This window comes from Salvelinus alpinus, chromosome 24 (assembly GCF_045679555.1).
Source record: "Salvelinus alpinus chromosome 24, SLU_Salpinus.1, whole genome shotgun sequence".
NCBI lineage: Eukaryota > Metazoa > Chordata > Actinopteri > Salmoniformes > Salmonidae > Salvelinus > Salvelinus alpinus.
In genome coordinates, this window is record NC_092109.1 from 44,176,401 (window position 1) to 44,192,392 (window position 15,992).

At 39.7% G+C, this 15,992-nt stretch overlaps 1 protein-coding gene across 5 annotated transcripts in view; it reads right to left on the bottom strand.

Annotated features, from left to right (window-relative positions):
• Nucleotides 1-15,992, bottom strand: part of cadm2a (cell adhesion molecule 2a) — a 699,381-nt gene that overhangs the window by 268,457 nt on the left and 414,932 nt on the right. For 4 of the 5 annotated variants that reach the window (XM_071364992.1, XM_071364989.1, XM_071364993.1 and 1 more), the window contains exon 2: nt 2,940-2,966. The exons of the other annotated variant lie outside the window; for it this stretch is intronic. In XM_071364992.1, coding sequence (XP_071221093.1) covers nt 2,940-2,966 — 27 coding nt within the window. The remainder of the gene's footprint in view (nt 1-2,939; nt 2,967-15,992) is intronic. 5 annotated transcript variants of the gene reach the window in all.

Genomic DNA, 15,992 nt, shown 5'->3' on the forward strand with positions numbered 1-15,992 from the left:
AAAACAGCTAACGTATATTAGGAACTATAGTAACTAGTATAGAAGACTTATATAACAGCTAATGTATATTAGGAACTATAGTAACTAGTATAGAAGACTTCTAGAACAGCTAACGTATAGTAGGAACTATAGTAACTAGTACAGAAGACTTATAGAACAGCTAATGTATATTAGGAACTATAGTAACTAGTACAGAAGACTTATAGAACAGCTAATGTATATTAGGAACTATAGTAACTAGTACAGAAGACTTCTAGAACAGCTGACGTGTATTAGGAACTATAGTAACTAGTACAGAAGACTTCTAGAACAGCTAACGTATATTAGGAACTATAGTAACTAGTACAGAAGACTTCGAGAACAGCTAACGTATATTAGGAACTATATTAACTAGTACAGAGGACTTCGAGAACAGCTAACGTGTATTAGGAACTATAGTAACTAGTACAGAATACTTATAGAACAGCTAACGTATATTAGGAACTATAGTAACTAGTATAGAAGACTTCGAGAACAGCTAACGTGTATTAGGAACTATAGTAACTAGTATATAATACTTCTAGAACAGCTAACATATATTAGGAACTATAGTAACTAGTATAGAATACTTCTAGAACAGCTGACGTGTATTAGGAACTATAGTAACTAGTATAGAAGACTTCGAGAACAGCTAACGTGTATTAGGAACTATAGTAACTAGTATAGAAGACTTCTAGAACAGCTAACGTATATTAGGAACTATAGTAACTAGTACAGAATACTTCTAGAACAGCTAACGTATATTAGGAACTATAGTAACTAGTACAGAAGACTTATAGAACAGCTAATGTATATTAGGAACTATAGTAACTAGTACAGAAGACTTCGAAAACAGCTAACGTATATTAGGAACTATAGTAACTAGTACAGACGACTTATAGAACAGCTAACGTATATTAGGAACTATTGTAACTAGTACATACTACTTCTAGAACAGCTAATGTATATTAGGAACTATAGTAACTAGTACAGAAGACTTATAGAACAGCTAATGTATATTAGGAACTATAGTAACTAGTACAGAAGACTTCGAAAACAGCTAACGTATATTAGGAACTATAGTAACTAGTACAGACGACTTATAGAACAGCTAACGTATATTAGGAACTATAGTAACTAGTATAGAAGACTTCTAGAACAGCTAACGTATATTAGGAACTATATTAACTAGTATAGAAGACTTCTAGAACAGCTGACGTGTATTAGGAACTGTAGTAACTAGTATATAATACTTCTAGAACAGCTAACGTATATTAGGAACTATAGTAACTAGTATATAATACTTCTAGAACAGCTAACGTATATTATGAACTATAGTAACTAGTATAGAAGACTTCGAGAACAGCTAACGTATATTAGGAACTATAGTAACTAGTATATAATACTTCGAGAACAGCTAACGTATATTAGGAACTATAGTAACTAGTATATAATACTTCGAGAACAGCTAACGTATATTAGGAACTATAGTAACTAGTACAAAGGACTTCTAGAACAGCTAACGTATATTAGGAACTCTAGTAACTAGTACAGAAGACTTCTAGAACAGCTGACGTGTATTAGGAACTGTAGTAACTAGTATATAATACTTCTAGAACAGCTAACGTATATTAGGAACTATAGTAACTAGTATATAATACTTCTAGAACAGCTAACGTATATTATGAACTATAGTAACTAGTACATACTACTTCTAGAACAGCTAACATATATTATGAACTATAGTAACTAGTATATAGTACTTCTAGAACAGCTAACGTATATTAGGAACTATAGTAACTAGTACAGAAGACTTCTAGAACAGCTGACGTGTATTAGGAACTATAGTAACTAGTACAGAATACTTCTAGAACAGCTAACGTATATTAGGAACTATATTAACTAGTACAGATGACTTCTAGAACAGCTGACGTGTATTAGGAACTGTAGTAACTAGTATATAATACTTCTAGAACAGCTAACGTATATTAGGAACTATAGTAACTAGTATATAATACTTCTAGAACAGCTAACGTATATTATGAACTATAGTAACTAGTACATACTACTTCTAGAACAGCTAACATATATTATGAACTATAGTAACTAGTATATAATACTTCTAGAACAGCTAACATATATTAGGAACTATAGTAACTAGTACAGAAGACTTCTAGAACAGCTGACGTGTATTAGGAACTATAGTAACTAGTACAGAATACTTCTAGAACAGCTAACGTATATTAGGAACTATATTAACTAGTACAGAGGACTTCGAGAACAGCTAACGTGTATTAGGAACTATAGTAACTAGTACAGAATACTTATAGAACAGCTAACGTGTATTAGGAACTATAGTAACTAGTACAGAAGACTTCTAGAACAGCTAACATGTATTAGGAACTATAGTAACTAGTACATACTACTTCTAGAACAGCTAATGTATATTAGGAACTATAGTAACTAGTACAGAAGACTTCTAGAACAGCTAACATATATTATGAACTATAGTAACTAGTATATAATACTTCTAGAACAGCTAACATATATTAGGAACTATAGTAACTAGTATAGAATACTTCTAGAACAGCTGACGTGTATTAGGAACTATAGTAACTAGTACAGAAGACTTCGAGAACAGCTAACGTGTATTAGGAACTATAGTAACTAGTATAGAAGACTTCGAGAACAGCTAACGTATATTAGGAACTATAGTAACTAGTACAGAATACTTATAGAACAGCTAATGTATATTAGGAACTATAGTAACTAGTACAGAGGACTTCTAGAACAGCTAACGTATATTAGGAACTATAGTAACTAGTATATAATACTTCGAGAACAGCTATTGCATACACAATACTATAGAGAAACTACAGCAGAACAGCTAGAGCGGAGGACGAGACAACCCACCAACTCACCTCTCAATGTGCTTTTCTGTGCCGTCACTGCAGGAGCCACCAACAAAAGCAAAGAAGAGGAACAAGAGGAGGATGAAGAGGAGGAGATGGAAAGGAGGAGGAAAGAGGAAAACAGAAAAAGAAAGAGGAAAGAAGAAAAGGAAAGAGGAAAGAAGACAGGAGAGAACAATAGATTAGATCAATGTGTCTCGAGGAAAGACAGCATGACCAGTACGTTCCAGTGCTGTGGGGCGGCAGCGTAGCCTAGTGGTTAGAGTATTGGAATAGTAACCGAAAGGTTGCAAGTTCAAATCCCTGAGCTGACAAGGTACAAATCTGTCGTTCTGCCCCTGAACAAGGCAGTTAACCCACTGTTCCTAGGCAGTCATTGAAAATATGAATTTGTTCTTTAACTTACTTGCCTGTTATAGTTAGGATTTCCTGACAAGTGCCTTGGATAGGCAAAACAATTGTTTTATTGTATGTTTCTACAGCAACCATACATTCTCTGAAGTTTAATAATAACAAGAGAAACAATGTCATCAGAAGACAAAGAGGTTTTCTTACTAAAGATAACGGAGATGAGGATTCTTAGAAAATTCTTAGAAAACATTTTCTACAAGAAAAACGCAGGCCTTTCTTTCTTGCCTACTGCCACAATATTTTTTATTTTTTAATTCATGTAGGCTACATTGTCCCCGCAAAATCATCCGTATATATCCCACATTTGGGTATTTTAAACGTGGTCACCTTAATTAAACATGCACGCCCCTCCGACATTAAATAGACTGCAGATCTAGTGTCGTGTTACTACCGTACCTCCTGAATCACGACTGATTACCCGCATGACTAGCTCTCTCCTGGTGCCCAATTAGACACTTACTTCACTGCCAATCAAGACTATTATAATGTAGCTCCTCCACTTGCATTGTTAAGGCAACAGATCATCCTGAAATCAGACTGTAAAAGATTCATGTGTTCGGGTTTGTGTAGTCAGGGATGAGCAATTTTTTTTAATACAAAATACCAAAAAGATCAATGTATCAAACAAAACAAAAAAAGATATATGTATTTTGTAGTTTAAAATACATTTGCAAGTAGTTGGCCAAACAGCAACCACATTCTCAGTAATGGTTACAGGAACGTTATCTACCCTTAGTTTTGGGGCGGTGCTCAATTAGAATAATACTCTGCATCCTTTGCAATTCTTCATGTTTACATACACCTTTGAATTTAGTTAATTTATCAGACACTCTTATCACACCATAGTGCCATCGGACTTTTGATACCAATGTAAGGTGAGGGGGACACAAAGTTGTGAACAGCTGTAAAGAAATAGTGTAGAAAAGTATTTTGAAAATCAAAATTACAGCTTCCGAAAGTATCTTGTTATAAAGTACATTGGAGTGTTGTTCAGACCAGTGTAATACAACATACTCAGAAGTAGTTTAAACTAATATCAACTAATACCAACTAATACCAACTAATACCAACTAATGTCAACTAATATATACTGATATCAACTAATACAAACTAATATCAACTAATACCAACTAAAACCAACTAATACCAAATAATATACAGTGGGGAGAACAAGTATTTGATACACTGCCGATTTTGCAGGTTTTCCTACTTACAAAGCATGTAGAGGTCTGTAATTTTTATCATAGGTACACTTCAACTATGAGAGACGGAATCTAAAACAAAAATCCAGAAAATCACATTGTATGATTTTTAAGTAATTAATTTGCATTTTATTGCATGACATAAGTATTTGATACATCAGAAAAGCAGAACTTAATATTTGGTACAGAAACCTTTGTTTGCAATTACAGAGATCATACGTTTCCTGTAGTTCTTGACTAGGTTTGCACACACTGCAGCAGGGATTTTGGCCCACTCCTCCCTACAGATCTTCTCCAGATCCTTCAGGTTTCGGGGCTGTCGCTGGGCAATACGGACTTTCAGCTCCCTCCAAAGATTTTCTATTGGGTTCAGGTCTGGAGACTGGCTAGGCCACTCCAGGACCTTGAGATGCTTCTTACGGAGCCACTCCTTAGTTGCCATGGCTGTGTGCTTCGTGTCGTTGTCATGCTGGAAGACCCAGCCACGACCCATCTTCAATGCTCTTACTGAGGGAAGGAGGTTGTTGGCCAAGATCTCGCGATACATGGCCCCATCCATCCTCCCCTCAATACGGTGCAGTCGTCCTGTCCCCTTTGCAGAAAAGCATCCCCAAAGAATGATGTTTCCACCTCCATGCTTCACGGTTGGGATGGTGTTCTTGGGGTTGTACTCATACTTCTTCTTCCTCCAAACACGGTGAGTGGAGTTAGACCAAAAAGCTCTATTTTTGTCTCATCAGACCACATGACCTTCTCCCATTCCTCCTCTGGATCATCCAGATGGTCATTGGCAAACTTCAGACGGGCCTGGACATGCGCTGGCTTGAGCAGGGGGACCTTGCGTGCGCTGCAGGATTTTCATCCATGACGGCGTAGTGTGTTACTAATGGTTTTCTTTGAGACTGTGGTCCCAGCTCTCTTCAGGTCATTGACCAGGTCCTGCCGTGTAGTTCTGGGCTGATCCCTCACCTTCCTCATGATCATTGATGCCCCACGAGGTGAAATCTTGCATGGAGCCCCAGACCGAGGGTGATTGACCGTCATCTTGAACTTCTTCCATTTTCTAATAATTGCGCCAACAGTTGTTGCCTTCTCACCAAGCTGCTTGCCTATTGTCCTGTAGCCCATCCCAGCCTTGTGCAGGTCTACAATTTTATCCCTGAAGTCCTTACACAGCTCTCTGGTCTTGGCCATTGTGGAGAGGTTGGAATCTGTTTGATTGTGTGTGGACAGGTGTCTTTTATACAGGTAACGAGTTCAAACAGGTGCAGTTAATACAGGTAATGAGTGGAGAACAGGAGGGCTTCTTAAAGAAAAACTAACAGGTCTGTGAGAGCCGGAATTCTTACTGGTTGGTAGGTGATCAAATACTTATGTCATGCAATAAAATGCAAATTAATTATTTAAAAATCATACAATGTGATTTTCTGGATTTTTGTTTTAGATTCCGTCTCTCACAGTTGAAGTGTACCTATGATAAAAATTACAGACCTCTACATGCTTTGTAAGTAGGAAAACCTGCAAAATCGGCAGTGTATCAAATACTTGTTCTCCCCACTGTATACTGATATCAACTAATACCAACTAAAACCAACTAATACCAACTAATATCAACTAATACCAACTAATACCAACTAATACCAACTAATATATACTGATATCAACTAATACCAACTAAACCCAACTAATACCAACTAATACCAACTAATATCAACTAATACCAACTAATATATACTGATATCAACTAATACCAACTAATATCAACTAATACCAACTAATACCAACTAATATATACTGATATCAACTAATACCAACTAAAACCAACTAATACCAACTAATACCAACTAATACCAACTAATGTCAACTAATATATACTGATATCAACTAATACAAACTAATATCAACTAATACCAACTAAAACCAACTAATACCAAATAATATCAACTAATACCAACTAATACCAACTAATACCAACTAATATATACTGATATCAACTAATACCAACTAAACCCAACTAATACCAACTAATACCAACTAATATCAACTAATACCAACTAATATATACTGATATCAACTAATACCAACTAATATCAACTAATACCAACTAATACCAACTAATATATACTGATATCAACTAATACCAACTAAAACCAACTAATACCAACTAATACCAACTAATACCAACTAATGTCAACTAATATATACTGATATCAACTAATACAAACTAATATCAACTAATACCAACTAAAACCAACTAATACCAAATAATATATACTGATATCAACTAATACCAACTAAAACCAACTAATACCAACTAATATCAACTAATACCAACTAATACCAACTAATATAATACTGATATCAACTAATACCAACTAAACCCAACTAATACCAACTAATACCAACTAATACCAACTAATACCAACTAATATATACTGATATCAACTAATACCAACTAAAACCAACTAATACCAACTAAAACCAACTAATACCAACTAATACCAACTATTATATACTGATATCAACTAATACCAACTAAAACCAACTAATATCAACTAATACCAACTAATACCATCTAATATCAACAAAGGATAATTAACTAATATCAACTAATACCAACTATTACCAACTAATACCAACTAATATCAACTAATACCAACTAATATCAACTAATACCAACTAATATCAACTAATATCAACACAGGATAATTAACTATTATCAAAAAATATATACTCATATAAACGAATATCAACACAAGATAATTAACTAATATCAACTAATATCAACGAATATCAACTAATACCAACGAATATCAACTAATAACAACTAATACCAACTAATACATACTGATATCAACTAATATCAACTAATACCAACTAATATATACTAAAACCAACTAATATCAACTAATACCAACTAATACCATCAAATATCAACAAAGGATAATTAACTAATATCAACTAATACCAACTAATACCAACTAATATATACTGATATCAACTAATATCAACTAATATCAACTAATACCAACTAATACCAACTAATATATACTGATATCAACTAATATCAACTAATATCAACTAATATATACTGATATCAACTAATATGAACTAATATATACTGATATCAACTAATATCAACTAATATCGACACAGGATAATGAACTAATACCAACTAATACCAACTAATATCAACACAGGATAATTAACTAATATTAACTAATATCAACTAATATCAACACATATTTTTTGTGTTGGATTTAGTTTTTTACCTTCTGTAAATTTAAGAAATATTGCCTTGTGTCTTGTAAATCCGTTACCAAAAACCCACATATCTTAAAATAATTTTCTAATTTTCTCTCCCTCGTCTAAAGAAAGTTGAGCAGAATGACATTCATATCCATAACTATGCATTACTGTGTTGTACAGCTCAGGGACCCATGTTGAAATTTCATTACCAAGTGTAAATCCACTTCACCAAAATAAACTCAAGGTGTAGTGTCTTTCTGCATAAATCTTAGAATATTTATTCAGAACAGATGTTTAACAGAGTGTTGGGAAAACGTTTTTTTTTTCTCGTAAAAATCTGCGGGAGAATTTATGGCTGGTTATGACACCTACATAAGAGTGTCAAACCCCACATAACCTACAACAGTAGTTATTGTATGGATGGTTTTAACACCTAGAGCGATGTCAGATTATCTGTTTGTAAATTCTGGATGCACTGGATGAGGAGGAGGGTTGATCTGACCGTTCTGACTTAACAACAGCAGTCAAGCACCCAAGCACCCAAGCTAACTGGCTAACTGGCTAACTGGCTAACTGGTTAACTGGCTAACTGGCTAACTGGCTAACTGGCTAACTGGCTAACTGGCTAACGTTGGCTAGCTTGCTATCTACATCCAGACACAAATGAGAGAACACCCCACTCTGACCATTTTACTCCCTCTAGCAGAGCTGGTTAGGCTGTTGTCATGTTATCCAGAGCGTTGGTGACTGTAACTGTGCTGCCCGGCAACAATTTAAATACCCTTTTTCCCCCAACGTTTATTGACACCGGCCACATTCAACAGGTGTTGAGTGTTCGTAAATTCCTCAGTTATTCAGCGCTCTGGTACAGTCAAAACGAGAGTTCTCTGAAGTCGCAGTAGATAGCCAGAGTGAATTTACCAACGCGCTCCAAGTAAAGTGACACAGGATGGTCATAATGCTTCATGACAGTGTCATAAAGTGTATTTTCTACAAGTTATTAAAAATACGAAAAAGAAAAAAAAACATGACTGTAAAAGAACTCTTTACAACAACAATAAAGGACTTAAGAAACAAAGTTTCAAATGAAAGAGAACTTCTGAACAGTGTCGTAAAGTGTGTGTGTGTGTGTGTGTGTGTGTGTGTGTGTGTGTGTGTGTGTGTGTGTGTGTGTGTGTGTGTGTGTGTGTGTGTGTGTGTGTGTGTGTGTGTGTGTGTGTGTGTGTGTGTGTGTGTGTGTGTGTGTGTGTGTGTGTGTGTGTGTGTGTGTGTGTGTGTGCGTCCCTGCTGCCTGCCTGCGTCCGTGGGTGTACATGTGCGTGCGTTCCTGTGCAACTGTGTGTGTGTGTGTGTGTGCTGTGTGTTGATGGGTCCGACTCTAAACTCTACTGAGGTATTTTGGTATTTGGTATTTTATTAGGATCCCCATTAGCTGTTGCAAAAGGTAGCAGCTACTCTTCCTGGGGTTCCACACAACATAATACAGAACATTAATAGACAATAACAGCTCAAGGACAGAACTACATTAAACAAATGCAAAGGCACTGGTAGCCTACATATCAATACATACACACAAACTATCCAGGTCTAATAGGGGAGAGGCGTTGTGCCACGAGGTGTTGCTTTATCTGTTTTTAAACCAGGTTTGTTGTTTATTTGAGCAATATGAGATGGAAGGAAGTTCCATGCAATAATGGCTCTATATAATACTGTACATTTTCGAAGAATTTGTTCTGGATTTGGGGACTGTGAAAAGACCCCTGGTGGCATGTCTGGTGGGGTAAGTGTGTGTGTCAGAGCTGTGTGTAAGTTGACTATGCAAACAACTTGGAATTTTCAACACATTAATGTTTCTTATAAAAAGAAGTGATGCAGTCAGTCTCTCCTCAACTCTTAGCCAAGAGAGGCCGGCATACATAGTATATATATCAGCCCTCTGATTACAATTAAGAGCAAGACGTGCTGCTCTGTTCTGGGCCAGATGCAGCTTAAAACCTGTTTGGGATAGGGGGCAGCATTTTCACTTTGGATGAATCGTGTGCCCATAGTGAACTGCCTCCTACTCTGTCCCAGATGCTAATATATGCATATTATTATTACTATTGGATAGAAAACACTCTGAAGTTTCTAAAACTGTTTGAATTATGTCTGTGAGTATAACAGAACTCATATGGCAGGTAAACTTCCAAACTTCCAAACAGGAAGTGAGAATTCTGAGAAGGGTCGCCTATTCAATTCCCTGTAATATATGGATCTGTTTGCACTTCCTACGCCTTCCACTAGATGTCAACAGTCTGTAGAACGTGGAATGAAGCCTCTAGTGTGATGTGGGGCCGGATGGCAGCTATTTGAGTCAGTGGTCTGGCAGAATGCTAGTTCCTGGTCATGCGCGCTAGTCATGATATGGCCATGTGTTCCATTACTTATACAGACATGAAGAAATGCTCCGGTTGGAACATTATTGGATATATATGATAACAACATCGTGAAGATTGATTCTCTACTTAATTTGACCAGTTTATTCGACCTGGAATATAACTTTTTGAAGTTTTCGTCCGAGTTCGCCTGGACCAGCGTTTGGACATGTGTACTAAAAGTGCTAGCAAAAGTAGCTAATTGGACACTAGTAATGAACATTATCGAATAAAACAACGATTTATTGTGGAACTAGGATTCCTGGCACTGCATTCTGATGAAAGATCATCAAAGGTAAGGGAATATGTATGATGTAATTTTGTATTTCTGTTGACTCCAACATGGCGGAGAAATGTTGTGTATTTCTGAGCGCCGTCTCAGATTATTGCATGGTATGCTTTTTCCTAAAGTAAAAAAAAAACACAGCGGTTGCATTAAGAACCAGTGTATCTTTAATTATATTTAAAACATGTATCTTTCATCAAAGTTTATGATGAGTATTTCTGTTATTTGACGTGGCTCTCTGTAATTACTCCGGATATTTTGGAGGCATTTCTGAACATGGCGCCAATGTAAACCGAGATTTGTGGATATAAATATGCACATTATCGAACAAAACATAAATGTATTGTGTAACATGATGTCCTATGAGTGTCAGCTAATGAAGATTATCAAAGGTTAGTGATTAATTTTATCTCTATTTCTGCTTTTGTGTGACTATCTTTGACTGGGAAAAATGGCTGTGTGTTTTTTGGATTTGTTGGTGATCTAACATAAATACAGTGGGGAGAACAAGTATTTGATACACTGACAATTTTGCAGGTTTTCCTACTTACAAAGCATGTAGAGGTCTGTAATTTTTATCATAGGTACACTTCAACTGTGAGAGAAGGAATCTAAAACAAAAATCCAGAAAATCACATTGTATGATTTTTAAGTAATTAATTTGCATTTTATTGCATGACATAAGTATTTGATACATCAGAAAAGCAGAACTGAATATTTGGTACAGAAACCTTAGTTTGCAATTACAGAGATCATACGTTTCCTGTAGTTCTTGACCAGGTTTGCACACACTGCAGCAGGGATTTTGGCCCACTCCTCCATACAGACCTTCTCCAGATCCTTCAGGTTTCGGGGCTGTCGCTGGGCAATACGGACTTTCGGCTCCCTCCAAAGATTTTCTATTGGGTTCAGGTCTGGAGACTGGCTAGGCCACTCCAGGACCTTGAGATGCTTCTTACGGAGCCACTCCTTAGTTGCCCTGGCTGTGTGTTTCGGGTCGTTGTCATGCTGGAAGACCCAGCCACGACCCATCTTCAATGCTCTTACTGAGGGAAGGAGGTTGTTGGTCAAGATCTCGCGATACATGGCCCCATCCATCCTCCCCTCAATACGGTGCAGTCGTCCTGTCCCCTTTGCAGAAAAGCATCCCCAAAGAATGATGTTTCCACCTCCATGCTTCACGGTTGGGATGGTGTTCTTGGGGTTGTACTCATCCTTCTATTCCTCCAAACACGGCGAGTGGAGTTTAGAGCAAAAAGCTCTATTTTTGTCTCATCAGACCACATGACCTTCTCCCATTCCTCCTCTGGATCATCCAGATGGTCATTGGCAAACTTCAGACGGGCCTGGACATGCGCTGGCTTGAGCAGGGGGACCTTGCGTGCGCTGCAGGATTTTAATCCATGACGGCGTAGTGTGTTACTAATGGTTTTCTTTGAGACTGTGGTCCCAGCTCTCTTCAGGTCATTGACCAGGTCCTGCCGTGTAGTTCTGGGCTGATCCCTCACATTCCTCATGATCATTGATGCCCCACGAGGTGAGATCTTGCATGGAGCCCCAGACCGAGGGTGATTGACCGTCATCTTGAACTTCTTCCATTTTCTAATAATTGTGCCAACAGTTGTTGCCTTCTCACCAAGCTGCTTGGCTATTGTCCTGTAGCCCATCCCAGCCTTGTACAGGTCTACAATTTATCCCTGATGTCCTTACACAGCTCTCTGGTCTTGGCCATTGTGGAGAGGTTGGAGTCTGTTTAATTGAGTGTGTGGACAGGTGTCTTTTATACAGGTAACGAGTTCAAACAGGTGCAGTTAATACAGGTAATGAGTGGAGAACAGGAGGGCTTCTTAAAGAAAAACTAACAGGTCTGTGAGAGCCGGAATTCTTTTTTTATTTTTTTTTTATTTCACCTTTATTTAACCAGGTAGGCTAGTTGAGAACAAGTTCTCATTTGCAACTGCGACCTGGCCAAGATAAAGCATAGCAGTGTGAACAGACAACACAGAGTTACACATGGAGTAAACAATAAACAAGTCAATAACATGGTAGAAAAAAAAAAAGAGAATCTATATACAATGTGTGCAAAAGGCATGAGGTAGGCAATAAATCGAATAATTACAATTTAGCAGATTAACACTGGAGTGATAAATCATCAGATGATCATGTGCAAGAAGAGATACTGGTGTGCAAAAGAGCAGAAAAGTAAATAAATAAAAGCAGTATGGGGGGTGAGGTAGGTAAATTGGGTGGGTAGTTTACAGATGGACTATGTACAGCTGCAGCGATCGGTTAGCTGCTCGGATAGCAGATTTTTAAAGTTGTTGAGGGAGATAAAAGTCTCCAACTTCAGAGATTTTTGCAATTCGTTCCAGTCGCAGGCAGCAGAGAACTGGAAGGAAAGGCGTCCAAATGAGGTTTTGGCTTTAGGGATGATCAGTGAGATACACCTGCTGGAGCGCGTGTTGCAGGTGGGTGTAGCCATCGTGACCAGTGAACTGAGATAAGGCGGCACTTTACCTAGCATAGCCTTGTAGATGACCTGGAGCCAGTGGGTCTGACGACGAACATGTAGCGAGGGCCAGCCGACTAGGGCATACAGGTCGCAGTGGTGGGTCGTATAAGGTGCTTTAGTAACAAAACGAATGGCACTGTGATAAACTGCATCCAGTTTGCTGAGTAGAGTATTGGAAGCTATTTTGTAGATGACATCGCCGAAGTCGAGGATCGGTAGGATAGTCAGTTTTACTAGGGTAAGTTTGGCGGCGTGAGTGAAGGAGGCTTTGTTGCGGAATAGAAAGCCGATTCTTGCTTTGATTTTGGATTGGAGATGTTTGATATGAGTCTGGAAGGAGAGTTTGCAGTCTAGCCAGACACCTAGGTACTTATAGATGTCCACATATTCTAGGTCGGAACCGTCCAGGGTGGTGATGCTAGTCGGGCGTGCGGGTGCAGGCAGCGAACGGTTGAAAAGCATGCATTTGGTTTTACTAGCGTTTAAGAGCAGTTGGAGGCCACGGAAGGAGTGTTGTATGGCATTGAAGCTCGTTTGGAGGTTAGTTAACAGAGTGTCCAAGGAAGGGCCGGAAGTATATAGAATGGTGTCGTCTGCGTAGAGGTGGATCAGGGAATCGCCCGCAGCAAGAGCAACATCATTGATGTATACAGAGAAAAGAGTCGGCCCGAGAATTGAACCCTGTGGTACCCCCATAGAGACTGCCAGAGGACCGGACAACATGCCCTCCGATTTGACACACTGAACTCTGTCTGCAAAGTAGTTGGTGAACCAGGCAAGGCAGTCATTAGAAAAACCGAGGCTACTGAGTCTGCCGATAAGAATATGGTGATTGACAGAGTCGAAAGCCTTGGCCAGGTCGATGAAGACGGCTGCACAGTAATGTCTTTTATCGATGGCGGTTATGATATCGTTTAGTACCTTGAGCGTGGCTGAGGTGCACCCATGACCGGCTCGGAAACCGGATTGCACAGCGGAGAAGGTACGGTGGGATTCGAGATGGTCAGTGATCTGTTTGTTGACTTGGCTTTCGAAGACCTTAGATAGGCAGGGCAGGATGGATATAGGTCTGTAACAGTTTGGGTCCAGGGTGTCTCCCCCTTTGAAGAGGGGGATGACCGCGGCAGCTTTCCAATCCTTGGGGATCTCAGATGATACGAAGGAGAGGTTGAACAGGCTGGTGATAGGGGGTGCGACAATGGCGGCGGACAGTTTCAGAAATAGGGGGTCCAGATTGTCAAGCCCAGCTGATTTGTATGGGTCCAGGTTTTCCAGCTCTTTCAGAACATCTGCTATCTGGATTTGGGTAAAGGAGAAGCTGGGGAGGCTTGGGCGAGTAGCAGCGGAGGGGGCGGGGCTGTTGGCCAAGGTTGGAGTCGCCAGGAGGAAGGCATGGCCAGCCATTGAGAAATGCTTGTTGAAGTCTTCGATTATCACGGATTTATCGGTGGTGACCGTGTTACCTAGCCTCAGTGCAGTGGGCAGCTGGGAGGAGGTGCTCTTGTTCTCCATGGACTTTACAGTATCCCAGAACTTTTTGGAGTTAGAGCTACAGGATGCAAATTTCTGCTTGAAAAAGCTGGCCTTTGCTTTCCTGACTGACTGCGTGTATTGGTTCCTGACTTCCCTGAACAGTTGCATATCGCGGGGGCTCTTCGATGCTATTGCAGTTCGCCACAGGATGTTTTTGTGCTGGTCGAGGGCAGTCAGGTCTGGAGTGAACCAGGGGCTATATCTGTTCTTGGTTCTGCATTTTTTGAACGGAGCATGCTTGTCTAATATGGTGAGGAAGTAACATTTAAAGAATGACCAGGCATCCTCAACTGACGGGATGAGGTCAATATCCTTCCAGGGAACCCGGGCCAGGTCGATTAGAAAGGCCTGCTCGCAGAAGTGTTTTAGGGAGCGTTTGACAGTGATGAGGGGTGGTCGTTTGACCGCGGACCCGTGGCGGATACAGGCAATGAGGCAGTGATCACTGAGATCTTGATTGAAGACAGCAGAGGTGTATTTGGAGGGCAGGTTGGTCAGGATAATGTCTATTAGGGTGCCCATGTTTACGGATTTAGGGTTGTACCTGGTGGGTTCCTTGATGATTTGTGTGAGATTGAGGGCATCAAGCTTGGATTGTAGGACTGCCGGGGTGTTAAGCATATCCCAGTTTAGGTCACCTAACAGAACAAACTCTGAAGCTAGATGGGGAGCGATCAATTCACAGATGGTGTCCAGGGCACAGCTGGGAGCTGAGGGGGGTCGGTAGCAGGCGGCAACAGTGAGAGACTTATTTCTGGAGAGATTAATTTTTAAAATTAGAAGTTCGAACTGTTTGGGCATAGACCTGGAAAGTATGACAGAACTTTGCAGGCTATCTCTGCAGTAGATTGCAACTCCTCCCCCTTTGGCAGTTCTATCTTGACGGAAAGTGTTATAGTTGGGTATGGAAATCTCAGAATTTTTGGTGGCCTTCCTAAGCCAGGATTCGGACACGGCAAGGACATCAGGGTTGGCAGAGTGTGCTAAAGCGGTGAGTAAGGCAAACTTAGGGAGGAGGCTTCTGATGTTGACATGCATGAGGCCAAGGCTTTTTCGATCACAGAAGTCAACAAATGAGGGTGACTGGGGACATGCAGGGCCTGGGTTTACCTCCACATCACCCGAGGAACAGAGGAGTAGTAGGATGAGGGTGCGGCTAAAGGCTATCAAAACTGGTCGCCTAGAGCGTTGGGGACAAAGAATAAAAGGAGCAGATTTATGGGCGTGGTAGAATAGATTCTGGGCATAATGTGCAGACAGGGGTATGGTGGGGCACGGGTACAGCGGAGGCAAGCCCAGGCACTGGGTGATGATAAGAGAGGTTGTATCTCTGGACATGCTGGTCTCAATGGGTGAGGTCACCGCATGTGTGGGGGGTGGGACGAAGGGGGTATCAGAGGTACGGAGAGTGGAACTACGGGGTCCATTGCAAACCAAAACAATGATAGCTAGCCT